Source organism: Muscardinus avellanarius (genome assembly GCF_963383645.1).
Source record: "Muscardinus avellanarius genome assembly, chromosome: 11".
In the NCBI taxonomy this organism is placed as follows: Eukaryota; Metazoa; Chordata; class Mammalia; order Rodentia; family Gliridae; genus Muscardinus; species Muscardinus avellanarius.
In genome coordinates, this window is record NC_137797.1 from 88,031,546 (window position 1) to 88,049,458 (window position 17,913).

General features: G+C 40.9%; 1 protein-coding gene across 1 annotated transcript in view; it reads right to left on the reverse strand.

Annotated features, from left to right (window-relative positions):
* Positions 1 to 13,769, reverse strand: part of FAR2 (fatty acyl-CoA reductase 2) — a gene marked incomplete at both ends in the record, with an annotated part of 56,345 nt that extends 42,576 nt beyond the window's left edge. Inside the window, one exon of the mRNA XM_080705956.1 lies at positions 13,581 to 13,769. Within this exon, the coding sequence (XP_080562082.1) occupies positions 13,581 to 13,769 (189 nt within the window). The remainder of the gene's footprint in view (positions 1 to 13,580) is intronic.
* Between the last annotated feature and the right edge of the window lie 4,144 nt (positions 13,770 to 17,913).

Consider the following 17,913-nt stretch of genomic DNA (forward strand, 5'->3'; position numbering starts at 1 on the left):
ATAGACACTGTCATGTGATTTCAAAGTAGGTCCTGCCTGGTGTGGAGGTGCACACCTGTAGGCCCAGTATTTGGGAAGCAGAGATAGGAGGATCATAGGTTCGAGACCAGCCTCAGCAACTTGGTTAGACCTTGTTTCAAAATAAAAACTTTAAAATAGGGCTAGGGTGTAGCTCAGAGGTAGAATGCCTCGGGTTCAATTTCCAGTACCCCCAAAATAAATAAATGAAATAAAAAAATAAAGCAGGCTCTGTTTATTATTTTCTCTCAAAGCATCTTGTTTTTTTTCCTTCACAGTACTTTAAAAATATTTAAGCATACATTTATTTCTTGTAACGCTTGTCTACTTCACTGAACTGTCGATACATTTATTTCTAATAAAACATATTACTTCACTGGAGTAAGTCTCTGAGGTCAGAATCTAGGTCTGTTTTAGTCACTGCCTTATTCCCTTTGTTTCCCTGGCATAGGATGATGTACCTGACATATATTTGGCTCTTAATGAACAATTGTCATATCTGCATGCTTGTTTGACACTTCTCTCTCTCTCTCTCTTCCATTGTCTTTGTACTTTCTACTCATTTTTGAACGTCTAGGGATTTCCTTACTTTGTTTCTACCTCAGCTATGCATTAAAATTATTTTTTAAAAACATTTTCTTACTTAACAAGTTTAGGTATTCTGCATTAGAAAGCAATTTTCTGAGCCTTGATTCCAGGAGCTGGCAAACTTCCACGAAGGGTTAGAGAGTAAATATTCTCAGCTATGTGAGCCATATGATTTCAGTCACAATTATGCAACTAATTAAGTTAACACAGATTTCATATTTATCTTTCCCACCATCACCAGCATCAGTTAAGAACTATTTTATTATTATTATTTAAATGGCAAGAAATCAGCCAGGCATGGTGGCATATACATGTTATCCTGATACTTGGAAGGCTGAGATGGGAGGATTATAGGTTTGAATCCAGCCTCAGTAACTTAGGGAGACCTTCAGCAACTTAGCAAGACCTTGTTTCAGAAATAAATGGGGTTGGGGGTATAGCTCAGAAGTAAAATTTCTCTGGGTTTAATTCCTAGTACAAAAAATAAAAAATAAAAAAGGGATCATGTAGCTGGTAGAAGACCTAAAGTAAACAAACAACCCTTAATTGGAGTGTCATACTTTAAAAGTAGAGCTCAACTACCCCCCCCCCCCGCATTTGAAAAAGAATATGAAAATCTAGTACATGCCCTGTCTTTGGTCCAGGGCTATTCTAAGTCCTTTATTATATTAATTAATTTACATTTTACAGTAGTGCAAAGACCATGGCAATTAATGTCTCCATTTGGAAACTGAGATTTGGTTATGTGAAGCCCACTGCTCGGTGGTGGAGAGAAGACCCCAACTCAGGTCTGTTTCACTCTAGAAACCACGTGCTGCTCAGGATGCTTGTTCCCTGAGACCCATCCTTCGTACCATGTTGAATATCTCAAGTCACACAGGTGTTCCCCTCTCTACAGTTGCCACAGTGCTTTATCAGGGCATGATCTCTCCTTCTTCCAGGGAAAGGTTGATTGATCTACATGCACTTTTTTCTTCAAACTTTTGAATTTCATTGGTACAATATGATTATACACCACATGAGATTCAAGTACAGCCATGTATGCACACAACATCTCTTCATGTGGTTCTCTCTGAACTCTATCCTGCTAATCAGTCCTCCCTCTGTGTATGCTAGTAAGGTTGTTAGTGATTGTATGTGAATGTATTATTTGGTCTGTCTTATTCCTCAGGTCTCCTTTATCCCTCCCTACCTTCAGAGTCCACTTTTCTTTCACTATTCCTCTCCCTCCTCCTCCTCCTCCTCCTCCTCCTCCTCCTCCTCCTCCTCTTCCTCCTCCTCACTGGAGTTCAAACCCAGGGGCATTCTACCTCAATATGACACCCCAAGCCCTTTCTATTTTTTATTTTGAAACAGAGCCTTGCTAGATTTCTGAGGTTTTCACTAAGTTGCTGGGGCCACAAACCTGCAATCCTTCTCTCTCAGTCTCCTAAGTACTAGAATTAGTTACTAGTCTCACTTATTATTATGAAGTTCCTAGTCAAAAGGTATGCTTCTTTCAAATGTGAAAGCTAGAGAAAAAACAGGAAGGAAAAGAAATTACCTGCACCCTTACCTCTGGACAGAGATTGTATTACATCTGACGTTTCTGGACAGATCAGTGCCTGGCACACCCCAGGCCACAGGGAGTGGTTTGGAAATGGACTTGTGCCTTTACGCAGGGATGAGAGGTGAGAGAAGCGTCGCCGTTCCTCCTCACTGTAGCCCTGAATTATTTTCCCACCATCTGATCAATACCTTTGTCCTTTAGGCCAATATCAGTTGTGTTTTGTTTTGTTTTCCAACGGCAAGTAGACTGGTGCAATAATTTGAAGTATTTGGGTATCTGGCCTCAGCTCACCTTGCTAGTCCTTAACTTGACATGTCCAGGCCAAAATTCAGCCAGCGTTTCCTGAACACAGCTGATCATCTACGCATTTGCAAGTGTGATCAGATCCTCTGTACTCGCAGACACTTGGCACATGGTAAGCCCTTCAATAAATATCTACAGGATTAATAAAAAATGTTGGCCAGCTGGGACTCTGGATAACAGTATAGTCTTGCTCTACAAGATGCTTAATTTAGCCGGGTGTGGTGGAGCACGCTTGTAATCCCCACGCTTGGGAGGCGGAGACAGGAGGATTGCACAGGTTCGAAGTCAGCCGTGCTGGCTTAAGAGACCCTGTTTCCAAATAAAAATATAGAAATGGGTCTGGGAGTGTAGCCCGGAGGTAAAAGGGTTTTCCAGGAAACCCCCCAGTACCACAAAAAAAAGATGCTTAATTATCTAGATCAATGATGCCTGATACAATTTACTATAATAATAGAAATATTCTACACCTACTCTGTCCAATAAAATGGCTGTTAGCCACACATTACTACCGAGCAATTGAATTATGACTAGAATAAATGAGGAATCAAATTTTTAAGTTCATTTACTTGCAAAAATAAATTTAAATAGTTACACATGGCCAATGCCTGCTATGTCAAATAGCACAGATCTAAACAACAAATGAAAAAGTAATCTCAAGGGTAGGAATGTGTCATCTAAATTACTCTAGACAACATTGTTGGTGAGATTGCAAATTAGTGCAACTACTTTGGAAAACACTATGGAGAATCCTCAGAAGAATAGGAACGAACTTACCATTTGATCCAGCAATACCACTTCTGGTATCTACCCAAAAGATAGGAAACCAAACTACCAAACAAATACATCCGTATTTATGTTCATAGCTGTACAATTCACCATTGCCAAACTATGGAGCCAGCCAAGATGTCCACCAACAGATGAATGGATTACAACACTGTGGGATATGTACACAATAGAATGGATGGAACTGGAGGACATTATGCTAAGTGAGATTAGTCAGTCACAAAAAATAAGAAATCAGATGCTTTCCCTAATATGTGAGAGTTAGGGAGCAATGGGTCATAGGAGGAACTCTAGAAGAAAAAGGAAATCCTACAGAGCAAATAAAGCAACCTAACAGAGGGGATGGGAGGGGGGAAGAAGGAAACTCTAAAGCACATGATGTACTTAAACAAACGTATCAATGTCAGCCACTAAGCCAAGCAAGGGAAGGAGGGATGGGGAGGGAATCGGGTGGGGATTGAGTATGGGCTAATTGGATGATGTGTGCATATATGTCTCCACAAGTCTTTTATTCCATTAAGATGTATGACTACGGACTTCCGGGAAGATGGCGACCGAGAAAAGCGGGGCTTAAGAGCCCCGCTAACAACCAGTCTCCATTACCACAAAACCAGCGCCTTTCATAGCCAGAAAACACCATCACCAGAAAAACAAAAAAACCACCAGGCTCCAGAGAGAAAGCGGACTGAGAACAGAGCTCAGGGCCACAGAGGAGACACACGCACCCGAGGACGCAGCAGCAGCGCCATACTGCCGGCGGCAGTGGCGAACTCAACGGACGGCTACAGCAAGCTGAGGTGAGCTGCTACGGAACAGCCAGGCGGGATCTTTCGGCGCAGAGAGCATTTAAAGCTCCCAGTGACCGAGCTCAGCACACGCTGCAGGGATTCAGAGTGGAAATCAAAACCAGAGAAGAAAAAATACGCCAGCCTCACGGCCGAGGGCGTGGCAGCAGCGCCATATTGTTACCGGCGGCAGCAGCAATGAATTCAACGAGTCCAGTACAGCTACATCTGCGTACTCAAGAACAGTGAGTCAAATTGCGGGCCACAGAGGAGAAATCCCAGTACTGTACCTCCTTGGACTAGACCCAGTGAGGGAGTGGTGGTGGCAGAGATATCACACCATAGGAGAACGTGCAACCTGGCACCCCCCATAGTTTAAAGCAGCCTCTATCGACTCCCTGGGTCGGAGACTCTGTGATACAACTCAGTAAAGGAGTAGTGGGGTCTGAGATAATACAGACTCGAGATCCAGAGCACCTTAAGTGAAGCCATAGTGACCCAAGGGAAGAACCCAGAGAAGGCACAAACCTCCGAAATCATGGGAAAGAGGAATAATACTGGAGCAATGAATGCCCACAACCCCACAACATCAGAACCCGATAAAACAGAAAATCAGAGATTTCTAGAAGATCAAATCAGGAAAATAACTGTAGAAATAATAGAGGTGCTTCGAAAAGAACTCAGAGAGAGCCAAAAAGAGATAAAGGATGCAATTAATGAAGTAAAGGCCTCAATTCAAAGCACAAACAACCGATTAGACCACATGGAGAACAGAATCTCGCTCTTAGAAGATGAGCAATCCAAAAATGAACGCATAGTTTCTAATCTAGAAAAAAATATCCGACAGCAGGAATCTGACATTGAAGAAATATGGGCCCTTCTTAAGAGAGCTAACCTAAGAATAATTGGAATAGAGGAGGGAAAAGAAAGTGAAACCAAAGGGATCAACAATCTCTTCAAGGAAGTAATAGCAGAAAATTTTCCAAATATAGAGCAAGAAGTTGATACACAGATCCAGGAAACTTATAGAACTCCCTTTAGACAGGATCGGAGAAGAGGATCCCCACGCCACATAATTGTCAAAATGACCAATGTGGAAGCCAAGCAGAGAATCTTAAAGGCAACAAAAACAAAGGGCCAAATGACATTCAGAGGCAAACCAATTAGAATCACTCCAGACTTCCCAAACCAAGTCATGAGAGCCAGAAGGGCTTGGAATAACATATTCCAAACTCTGAAAGAAAACAACTTCCAGCCAAAAATTTCCTACCCAGCAAAACTTTCTATCAAATTAGATGGAGAAATAAGAAGCTTCCATGACAAACAGAAACTGAAGGAATTTATGTCTTCAAAACCAGCGCTAGAGAAAATACTCAAAGAGATTAACTACAAAGAAGAAATAGGTAACACTCACCAGAACCAGAGAAACAAGATTTTCCATCCAACAGACAACTAAGATTGGTTATCTGTGGAGATTCATTATTTATGTTAGTCTTTTACCTATCTCTAAATTGTATTGTTTGCCTTTATTGTTGTTAATTTTTAGGATTTCTAGTTGGAATATTAATATACCTTCAGATATAGCTTTTGGAAATATTTTATCCAATTCTGTTAGTAACTTTTAACTCTGTTTACATTGTCTTTGGATATACAATATTTTTTTTTTATTTTTTAGGGAGTTTGTATATTCTTCTGTTGCCTGTGCCATTGAAATCATATCCAAGAAATCACTGCCAATTTCAATGTTGTGAGGTTTTATGACCCAGATTTTCTTCTAAAAGTTTATAGTCTTAAGATTTATATTTAGGTCTTTTATCTATTTTGAGTTAATACTTGTATGTGGGATTAGGTAAGGGTCCAATTTTATTCTTTTCCATGTAATTATTATTTTTCAACAATATTTAGTTAAAAGATTATTATTTCCACCACCAAATGTTCGTGGAAACCTTGTCAAAAATAACTTGACAATATAGGGAAGAATTTAGCTCTAGGCTTGTATTTAACTCCAATGGTTTATATATCTGCCTTTAGAACAGTACTACACTGTTTCAATTATTGTAGCTTTATATGGTTTGAAATCAGAAAATATATATCTTCTAGCTTTGTTCTTTTTCAAGATCGTTTTGGGTATCTAGAATTCATATTCCATATTAGGATAGATTTTTTTCTGAAAAATAAATATATAAATATATGATAGTTTCACCTAAAAAAAAAACAGAAAAAAATATGCTCTGGTAAGAAAGAAAGCAAAAAGAAATATTGAAACGTTATCTTTAAATCATCAAAAGCTTGGTATCAGACAAATGAAACTGTTATGTGAGATTATCATTTTTAATTTTGGATAAATTGCTATAATACTAGATGTCAACCACTGAGCCAAGCATGGGAAGGAGGGATGGGGAGAGAATGGGGTGGGGATCGGGTGGGAGCTGACTGGGCGATGTGTGCATGTATGTCTACAAAAGTTTGTATCCCACTATGATGTATGAATACAGTGCACCATTAAAAAAATAATTTAAAAAAAAGAAAAAAAAAAGATGTATGACTACAATGCACCAATAAAAAAATTAAAAATAATGACTCTAGACATCAAGTTCAGGAAAAACAGCTGGAGACAGTGTTATTTTGAGTTGAATCATCTTTTAATTTGGAAAGCAAGATAATAATATAATCTAGAGATTTTTTTATTATTCAAAAGTAGACCATCTGGATAATTTAAAAACTATTTTTTCCAGGTGTGATGGCACATGCTTGTAATCCCTGTAGTTGGGAGGGCTAAAACCAGAAAATCTTAGGTTGAAGACCAACTATAGCAACTTAGCAAGATTCTCAGCAACTTAGCAAGACCTTGTTTCAAAATTAAAAAAAAAAAATAAGTAAAATTTTAAAGGGCGATGGCTGTGGCTCAGAGGTCAAATGCCCCTGAGTTCAATATCCAATACCATTAAGTAAGTAAATAAGTAAGTAAGTAAGTAAGTAAATAATTCTAGTTTACTTGTCATTTTGAACTTTCAGTTTCTAAGTAAAAATGGGCAGTAATATTTTGTGTCTCTCAGATGGCCAGTAACTACTTCTTGGGTAAATCTTTACCACATGGAACTTCATCTATAGCTGATCTGCAATATCACCTTCATATGCTGAAAGCCTATATGATTAATGTAGTAAGACACCCAGAAATGAAATTGAACAGATAATCCCCCCTCCATAGGAAATCTCTTTAGAGGTATCAGATTTCGAACAGTGCCAAGAGAGTAGATGCTCCCATAACCAGAGACTGGCTTTTTCATAGACAGGTGGTAGAATCTGTTCTTATTTTCTGAAAAGCAGCCAGTAGATGTGCTGATTTAACACAAATAACAAGTTTATTTATTATCCATAACAGATTCCTCTTCTTCCACCATTTTTTTTTTTTTTTTTTTTTTTTTTTTTGTGGTGCTGGGGTTCTACACTCCCAGACCTATTTTTACTTTTTTTTTTTTTTTTTTTTTTTGGTGGTACTGGGGTTCCTGGAAGCCCTTTTACCTCCGGGCTACACTCCCAGACCTATTTTTATATTTTTTATTTGGAAACAGGGTCTCCTAAACCAGCGCCCACGGCTGGCTTCGAACCTGCGCGATCCTCCTGTCTCTGCCTCTCAAGCGCGGGGATTACAAGCGTGTGCCACCACGCCTGGCGCCTATTTTTATATTTTTATTTGGAAACAGGGTCTCCTAAGCCAGCGCGCGTGGCTGGCTTCGAACCTGTGTGATCCTCCTGTCTCTGCCTCCCAAGCGCTGGGATTACAAGCGTGCGCCACCACGCCTGGCCTTCCACTTCCTTTTTTAAAGGAGAAATTCACTGAGAAAAAAATTCTCACAACTAATTAGCACAAACGAAGTAGCACAAAGTAATTATCATAATTGAGTAAAAATTCTACACAAACTAATTAGCATAACTTAGTAAAAAGCTAAACCAGGACTTCCGGGAAGATGGCGACCGAGAAAAGCGGGGCTTAAGAGCCCTGCTAACAACCAATTTCCATTACCACAAAACCAGCGCCTTTCATAGCCAGAAAACACCATCACCAGAAAAACAAAAAAACCACCAGGCTCCAGAGAGAAAGCTGACTGAGAACAGAGCTCAGGGCCACAGAGGAGACACACGCGCCCGAGGACGCGGCAGCAGCGCCATACTGCCGGCGGCAGCGGCGAACTCATCGGACGGCTACAGCAAGCCGAGGTGAGCCGCTGCGGAACAGCCAGGCGGGATCTTTCGGCGCAGAGAGCATTTAAAGCTCCCAGTGGCTGAGCTCAGCACACGCTGCAGGGATTCAGAGTGGAAATAAAAACCAGAGAAGAAAAAATACGCCAGCCTCATGGCCGAGGGCGTGGCCGCGGCGCCATATTGCCACCGGCGGCGGCAGCAGCAGTGAATTCGCCGAATCCAGCACAGCTACATCTGCGTACTCAAGAACAGTGAGTCAAATTGTGGGCCACAGAGGAGAAATCCCAGTACTGTACCTCACTGAGGTACTCACTGTACCCAGTGAGGGAGTGGTGGTGGCAGAGATACCACACCATAGGAGAACGTGCAACCTGGCACCCCCCATAGTTTAAAGCAGCCTCTATTGACTCCCTGGGTCAGAGACTCTGTGATAAAACCCAGTAAAGGAGTAGTGAGGTCTGAGATACTACTGACTCGAGATCCAGAACACCTTAAGTGAAGTTATAGTGACCCAAGGGAAGAACCCAGAGAAGGCACAAACATCCGAAATCATGGGAAAGAGGAATAATACTGGAGCAATGAATGCCGCCCACAACCCCACAACATCAGAACCTGATAAAACAGAAAATCAGAGATTTCTAGAAGATCAAATCAGGAAAATAACTGTAGAAATAATAGAGGTGCTTCGAAAAGAACTCAGAGAGAGCCAAAAAGAGATAAAGGATGCAATTAATGAAGTAAAGGCCTCAATTCAAAGCACAAACAACCGATTAGACCACATGGAGAACAGAATCTCGCTCTTAGAAGATGAGCAATCCAAAAATGAACGCATGGTTTCTAATCTCGGAAAAAATATCCGACAGCAGGAATCTGACATTGAAGAAATATGGGCCCATCTTAAGAGAGCTAACCTAAGAATAATTGGAATAGAGGAGGGAAAAGAAAGTGATACCAAAGGGATCAACAATCTCTTCAAGGAAGTAATAGCAGAAAATTTTCCAAACGTAAAGCAAGAGGTTGATACACAGGTCCAGGAAACTTATAGAACTCCCTTTAGACAGGATCGGAGAAGAGGATCCCCACGCCACATAATTGTCAAAATGACCAATGTGGAAGCCAAGCAGAGAATCTTAAAGGCAACAAAAACAAAGGGCCAAGTGACATTCAGAGGCAAACCAATTAGAATCACTCCAGACTTCCCAAACCAAGTCATGAGAGCCAGAAGGGCTTGGAGTAACATATTCCAAACTCTGAAAGAAAACAACTTCCAGCCAAAAATTTCCTATCCAGCAAAACTTTCTATCAAATTAGATGGAGAAATAAGAAGCTTCCATGAAAAACAGAAACTGAAGGAATTTATGTCTTCAAAACCAGCGCTAGAGAAAATACTCAAAGAGATTAACTACAAAGAAGAAATAGGTAACACTCACCAGAACCAGAGAAACAAGATTTTCCATCCAACAGACAACTAAGATTGGTTATCTGTGGAGATTCATTATTTATGTTAGTCTTTTACCTATCTCTAAATTGTATTGTTTGCCTTTATTGTTGTTAATTTTTAGGATTTCTAGTTAGAATATTAATATACCTTCAGATATAGCATTTGGAAATATTTTATCCAATTCTATTAGTAACTTTTAACTCTGTTTACATTGTCTTTGGATATACAATATTTTTTTTTATTTTTTAGGGAGTTTGTATATTCTTCTGTTTCCTGTGCCATTGAAATCATATCCAAGAAATCACTGCCAATTTCAATGTTGTGAGGTTTTATGACCCAGATTTTCTCCTAAAAGTTTATAGTCTTAAGATTTATATTTAGGTCTTTTATCTATTTTGAGTTAATACTTGTATATGGGATTAGGTAAGGGTCCAATTTTATTCTTTTCCATGTAATTATTATTTTTCAACAATATTTAGTTAAAAGATTATTATTTCCACCACCAAATGTTCGTGGAAACCTTGTCAAAAATAACTTGACAATATAGGGAAGAATTTAGCTCTAGGCTTGTATTTAACTCCAATGGTTTATATATCTGCCTTTAGAACAGTACTACACTGTTTCAATTATTGTAGCTTTATATGGTTTGAAATCAGAAAATATATATCTGCTAGCTTTGTTCTTTTTCAAGATCGTTTTGGGTATCTAGAATTCATATTCCATATTAGGATAGATTTTTTTCTGAAAAATGAATATATAAATATATGATAGTTTCACCAAAAAAACAGAAAAAAATATTCTCTGGTAAGAAAGAAAGCAAAAAGAAATATTGAAATGTTATCTTTAAATCATCAAAAGCTTGGCATCAGACAAATGAAACTGTTATGTGAGATTATCATTTTTAATTTTGGATAAATTGCTATAATACTAGATGTCAACCACTAAGCCAAGCATGGGAAGGAGGAATGGGGAGGGAATGGGGTGGGGATCGGGTGGGGGCTGACTGGGCGATGTGTGCATGTATGTCTACAAAAGTTTGTATCCCACTATGATGTATGAATACAGTGCACCAATAAAATAAAAAAAATAAATTTAAAAAAAAAAAAAAAAAAAAAAAAAAAAAAAAAAAAGCTAAACCACAAGGGAGAGTGGTTAAAGCCGTATTATATATGTTAAACCTGGATTTGAATCCAGATAGGAGAGAGAGAGAGAGGAGAGAGAGAGAGGAGAGAAAGAGAGAGAGAGAGAGAGAGAGAGAGAGAGAGAGAGAGAGAGAGAGAGGCAGAGAGCGCGCGCCTGAGTCCCTGGTGTTGGTGTGCACAGTATTATCACCATATCTTCCTGGAAAGGAAACCAGGATTGAGCAAGCTCTGTCTCTTTCCCACTGCCACACAGCTAATGAGTAGCAATAAGACTGAAATTAAGGTCAGTCCATCTTGAAAGCCCAGGCTCTAAAGTACCTTCTGAAAACAATAGACAGTTCCCAGGTGATATGATGCTGAACATCTTGGGACCACACCATGAGGGGCACTGATATAAAAGCCAGTGGCTGACAATAGATACCTCAACAGGAGAAACAGGTGTGGGGATTCGCAGGGCAGTTTCACAAATGTTGGTCATAGTCTAATCAAGATTTCTAGAACAAAAGAACTGTTGGTGGCTTATCAAGTTTAGTGTATCAAAAGGAGCAGTAGGTAGAGCTTGTGCTGACCACAGACTGTCACAGTATTTCTCTAGAAATCCATGGCTGGTAATAAAGTTACTAAAGAGTCCTGTCTACTATGTGATGAAAACAAGTCCATTAGGGATATTTAGCTGAGCTAAGCCATCTGAGATTGGATCCAGGAGTTTATACATTTTAGTGTTAGGTAGTACCAACCTTTTGATCTTATCTTTGCTTGTTTGTTTATGTTGGTGCTGCGGGTTGAACCCAGAGTGTTCTACCTCTGAGCTATACCCCGCCCCCTCCCCTGTCCTATTTGTATTTTTTATTTTGAAACAGAGTCTCACTAAGTTGCTGAGGCTGGCCTCAAACCTAACATCCTCCTGTCTCAGCTTCCCAAACCCGGGGATACAGCACCATTCTTAAGAACCATTAGTAATCATGAAGGCGGCATGGGGTAGGAGCCAGAGTGCTGACCTGGAGTCACACTGGGGGGCTTGAAGCCTGGCTCCTCCAGATGCCAGATGGTGGACTTTACCTTTCAGTTTTCTCATCTATAAAGTGAGGACACTAAAGCTTCTTACTTCAAAGGCTTGTTAAGAAGCATCCAGTACGTATTAGCTGTTATTAATTGAGTCGGGGCCTTAGAGGAGGAGAGGATTCTCCAGCTCAATGGATGGTGGTTGGTTCCGAAATCCTATCATCATTGTTTCTGGGCAATGTATAGTATGCTGTGCTAGCAACTTAAAAAGGCATGGATCTATTAGATGTTGGTGTTTGTAGACACTGCAGGGATTTTGTAAAATGAAAAAAACTCACCAAAAAAATTTAAATCTTGATTTTTGCAAAACAAAACAAGCTGGGGGTGGTAGTGCATGAGTGTAATTTAGTACTTCAGAGTCTGAAACAGGAGGATCACAGGTTTGCTGCTAGCCTCAGTAACACAGTGAGGCTTCCTGCAACTTAGTGGAATCATGTTAAAATAAAACATAAAACTAAATGAAGCTGGCATGTATAGCTCGGAGGCAGAATGCCCTTGGGTTTAATTATCAGTAACATACATACACCACACACACACACACACACACACACACACACACACACACACACCTCAAAAACAACAAAAAACAAACCATCAATATTTCTTTAAATCTTCCTTATGTTAGCCTAGGTGACAATTAGCCAGGCACGTATATTTTCTCATTTAATTTCTCATTTCTATTTTAAACATTGAAAATCTGGAACTTAAGAGGCAAAGTGACAACATATTGATAAACCAGAATTTGAACTCAGATGTGTTTTAAACCAGAGCCTAAAAACCTTGAAGTTTATACATTAAAATGAGAAAGCACCGTAGCACATGTCTGTAATCCCAGTACTTGAGAGGCTGAGACAGGAAGATCACAGGCTCAAGCCCAGCCTCACAATTTAGCAAAATTCACTATAACTTAGTGAGATCCTATTTGAAAATAAAAGCAAAAAGGGCTAAGGGTATGGTTCAGAGGTGGAATGCCCCCGTGTTCAATCCTCAGTGCCCACCCCCAAAAAAACCCCACACAAGAGACGATAAACATAATACTCTTTCTTGGAAGGGAGAGAAGGCTTAGATACCTAAATGCCCATTCATAAAGATACAGTATTTCACTTCCAGTGTTTTTACTTTAGAATAGTTTTTCAGGATGATAGAGAAATCGTGTTTCTGTAGGATGAAGAACTAAGCTATCTAGAATTTGGACAACTGGATGGAAGTATTACTGTGTAGCTACTTATTATCAGACCTGCTCCATACGTAATAGACTAAGGTATAACAGTCCAGGTGTAGACAAAAAATAAAAATCAAAGATAGGAAAGCATCAGCTAAATGATTTTAAATATCCAAGCACAATAGACTAGATTATCCAACATTGGGGGATTGTCTGAATTTAGAAGAAAATTAGCGAAGAATTCAAAGGAGCCGGCAACAGATTTCAAGCCTGGAGCATCTGCTCTGGGAATTTTGGCTTATTGATTATCAATAATTTCCAGAATAAGATGATCTCCTCACCTACTCTAGGTTGACTCTAAGCACTGTCTCCCCTCTTCGGGAGAAACACCACAGATTTGCACAAGCAGTTGGTTGTGCAAATTTTCCTCTGCCTGCCCAGATTTTCTGGCCCTGTGTGCAAGGCGCGGGCCAAGGAAACAGGCAGGGGGTTTTTCTCATCCTGAGGCACTGCCCGTCACTCAAGGACCTTGGCAGAAGCATACCTTGCTGTTGAGGATCTGGAAGACCCTCTGCTGCAGTGTTTGGCCAGCCTTGGGTCTCACCAGGATGTAAATGACCTTCAGGTCGGGGCTGGTGCGGAGAAGCTTCTCCATCAACACCTTGCCCAGGAAGCCGGTGGCCCCAGAGATGAGGATGGACTTGCCGCTGTAGTACGCTGCGATCATGGACATGATTCCCTCTCTTCTCTTTTAGAGCTCTGCAAAGAGGTTCCTAAAACGCAAGAGGAACGACAACAGTTTAGTCCGAGAAATCCTAAAATGCAAAGTCACTTAAAATGTTTCTGGTGTTAGTTTTGAATGCAGAAAAACAAAGGTCAGACAGCATGAGCATCATGGCGCCTGGGCAGCGCTATTCCTTCCGATCGATCCATGGTCACGAGGCTCACTCAATGCGGGACTTTCTGCTGGCAGCCATGGGAAAGAAACAAGCGAGGCAGGCTTCCTGCTCTCAAGGAAGTGCCAGGACACACCGCGACCTTTACGTGTAATATGGTGAGAGCCAAACCAGGGTGGGCACAGACCAAGGGGGCATGAGAGGATGGAGATTTCAGAATCTTACCTGGAGGCAGCAACATATGAGCTAAAACTGGAAGGAAGGGTATTTCAGGCCAAAAAGTATGAGCGTGGCCCGCAAGCTGTGAAACCAAAGCCCCGAACCGCTACTGGCTTTTTTTTTTTTTGCCGTACTGGGACTAGAACCCAGGGGCATGCTACCTCCGACCTATACTCCCAGCCCTATTTTTTATTTTTTATTTTGAAACACGGTCTCACTAAGTTGTGAAAGGCCTCACTAAGTAGCTGAGGCTGTCCGTCTCAGCCTCCCCAATGCTGGGATTACAAGCGTGTGCCACCACGCCCAGTTTACTGGCATTTTTAAAATGCTGACGCAATCAGTATTTCAGTCCCGGGTTTACTTAGAGAAAATTTAAGCACAGATAACATAACTGTTCCTGGCCTACCCGGCCATTCTGAATGCATGCTCTTCTGGTCTTTGAACTCAAGTGGTGACTGCTATCTCCTCCTTCTGCTGCTTCTGGGGTTGAGCCATTGCAAAGAAGCAAAAGTTACTTCACATAAATGAGGTGGGATCAGTAGAAGCGTGTGAGGGGGCTGCGGGAGGGAGGGAGGAGGGTAGGAGAGGAAAGAGAAGACCTGCTGGAGGAAACAATAAAAATAATGCTATGTACACTTAAGAAGTTACCAAAACCAATCTCAGCCATGTGTACGGGGAGGGGAGGGAGCGGGCTGGGGTCTGGAGGGACGCGCTCCGAGCGCTGTGTGCAGGTGTTTCCATCACCCTGAACCTCACTCTGAGGTATAATGACAAGGCGCCCATGAAGCCTCAGGAGGGCGGACAAGGGAGCGCAGGCGCTAGTGGGCCCTGGGAAGCCGCAGCTCTTCAGGCCACTTAGGGAGCTGTGTGCAGGAACGCAGGAGAAGACGTGGTGAAGTAGGAATTGGGAAGCCAGAGGCAGCATTTGGATTCAGGGTTGATGAAAATCAGCATGTGCTGTAACAATGCCATAGGGACTGTTTCATCTGCAAATTCATAGTGAGGACTTCACTGGAAGGAGGACGCTTTGAACAAGCTTGCCAGCAGCACTGGGAGCAGACGGGCTTTCTTCATCAGCGTTGTCAAGTGTAAGAAGTCCTCAGTGGCCTGCTAGACAAGGGTTTAGGTAGATTCCACAGAAGGCAACTCCAGGGATTGACCCTGACATCAGGGTTTATATAAACACACACACACACACACACACACACACACACACACACACACACACACACACAGAGAGAGAGAGAGAGAAAGCGAAAAAGCATCCTTCCCCATCAACCCTGGTCAAAATTGCTCTGTGTCAGCAGCTCCTTAAGATCAATGACTTCTCATAATTGACATTTATATTTTGAGGCTCTTGAGGCCATGCTCTTGGGGCAAAACTCTCTGCTTTTCATGGGATTTATTCATCCATGGATTTACTTAACAAATAATTTCAAGTCCCTACTTTCCCAGACTCTGTGGTAAGTTCCAAAGATAAACAGGTCACAAATCCTCACTTTCACTTGTTAGGAGAGGCAGAGAAATACATAAAATAATCATAGACTGTTAAAAGTAATATAAAGTCAGCAAAAACAGATTAATGGAATAATCACAACCAGTTATCAACAGAATTCACTTTAGAATATTTGGATTTAAAATCATTAAAGGAGCCGGGCGTGGTGGTGCATGCTTGTAATCCCTGTGCTTGGGAGGCTGAGACAGGAGGATTGCACAGGTTCGAAGCCAGCTTCAGCTACTTAGTGAGGCTCTCAGCAACTTAGTGAGACCCTGTTTCCAAATGAAATATAAAATAGGTCTGGGAGTATAGACCAGAGGTAGAAAGCCTCTGGGTTCCACCCCCAGTACCACACACACACACACACACACACACACACACACACACAAATAAATAAATAGTAAAATAAAATCATTGAATGCTATGTTCACCAAATTTCTAATTCAGGCCCTCTTATAGAGAGTTTATGGTTGATGTGAAGAATATTATATGAAAAACCCATTTAGATCTTGTGCAAATAGCAATTAATGATGTTTTTGGTCATGTTACACAATGTCTCTCATATTACGATTCACGCAGTGACTTCCCAAGAATTTAGCACCTGGAAGAAGTTCTGAATATTTTTGCCTTGCCTGCCATGAAACTCAGAAAAGTGCTTTGAGCTGAGCATCGGCATATACCTGTGATCCCAGTACCTGGGAGGCTGAGACTGAAGGATCGCAGGTTTGTGGCCAGCCTCAGCAACTTAGTGAGACCCTGTTTCAAAATAAAAAATGAAATAGGGCTGAGGGTATAGCTCAGAGGTAGAAGTCCCTGGGTTCAATCTCCAGTGAGAGAGAGGGGGAGGGAGGGGGAGAGGGAGAGAGAAATGGGGAATGTGGTATGAGCAAGTCTGGAAGGCAAGATGTCCTGGATAAGCATGTAAATTCCAAGCAGGACAGCCTCAAATTAATCCCAATGCTAACACTCAGCAGCTGGGTGATCTCAGGCAAATTGATTCTGTGAGCTTCAGTTTCCCCATCAGTAATATGGGGCCAACAAAAGAACCCACTGGAGAGTGCTGTGGGAAGGGTGGAATGAAATAAAACATGTAAAACCCATAGACATATTGGCCAATAGCATAGTCACCAGTTTTATAGTTTTCTTTGTAATGATGTCTAGTTTTTCCTTTAAACATTTATTTATTTATTTATTTATTTATTTATTTATTTATTTATTTATTTATTTATGGTGGTACTGACTGGGGATGGAACCCTTCTACCTCCGGGCTACACTCCCAGACCTATCTTCTATTTTATTTGGAAACAGGATCTCTTAAGCCAGCAAGGCTGGTTTCAAACGTGCGCGATCCTCCTGTCTCTGCCTCCCGAGAGCGGGGATTACAAGTGTGTGCCACCACGCCTGGCTAAACATTTGTTCTAAACGTCCTGTCTTGTGTATTTTATGCACTTTTGCTTGAAAGTAGGAGAGAGGATTAGAACTCAATCATAAGAATCAAGTTAATTTTTTTTTTTTTTTACTGAATGCAGTGATACTTGATGATAATCTTGGCTATTCTTTTATATGCACAAATATTTGGGCACCGTAGTTCTTTACTATGATAATAGGCACTTCACAGACATGGTTGGCAGGAAAATGGGGTTGGGAACCTGGGTTTGGAGCCTCACTTGTTCCGAAGATGTCAGACGCCTCTGGTGCTCTAGTGAAGTCATAATTTTTAAAAATGCAAACATACCATTCCAGTATTTTGGCTCAGACATAGTTTTGTAACACAAAACTTATAATTTTAGAATGAAAATAATATATCTTTAATGAGCCTATTTTTTTCTTTTTTATAATGAGCCTGTTTCTTGTGTGACCAAGGGAGGAGGTTCAGTGTGTCCCCAAATAACGGAATTTGCCTCCTCTGGAGTCCAAATACTTCTCAAACACAACAAAAACCATAGCAGAGCACACTGAGTGCTTTGACAGGAAAACAAAACATAAACCTGGCCTGCGTTACCCGATTGTCATGAGGGAGAGGCGGCACATTTGGGGGCATCTGGGGCCACAAGTCTAATCAATTCAAGTGGTTTTGAAAATGTGAATTTCTTTCTTCCAATCTTAAGATATGGTTTGCTCCCTGGCCCCAGAAACTCCTATACAAAATCTTCTGAAACTCAAATGTCATCTGTTTCAACTTTGGGAGACATAAGTTATTAGAAAGTAAAATTAGTTATTTTAGAATTTGAGACAGTTTTGCAGTCAGTAATGGAGTATATGAA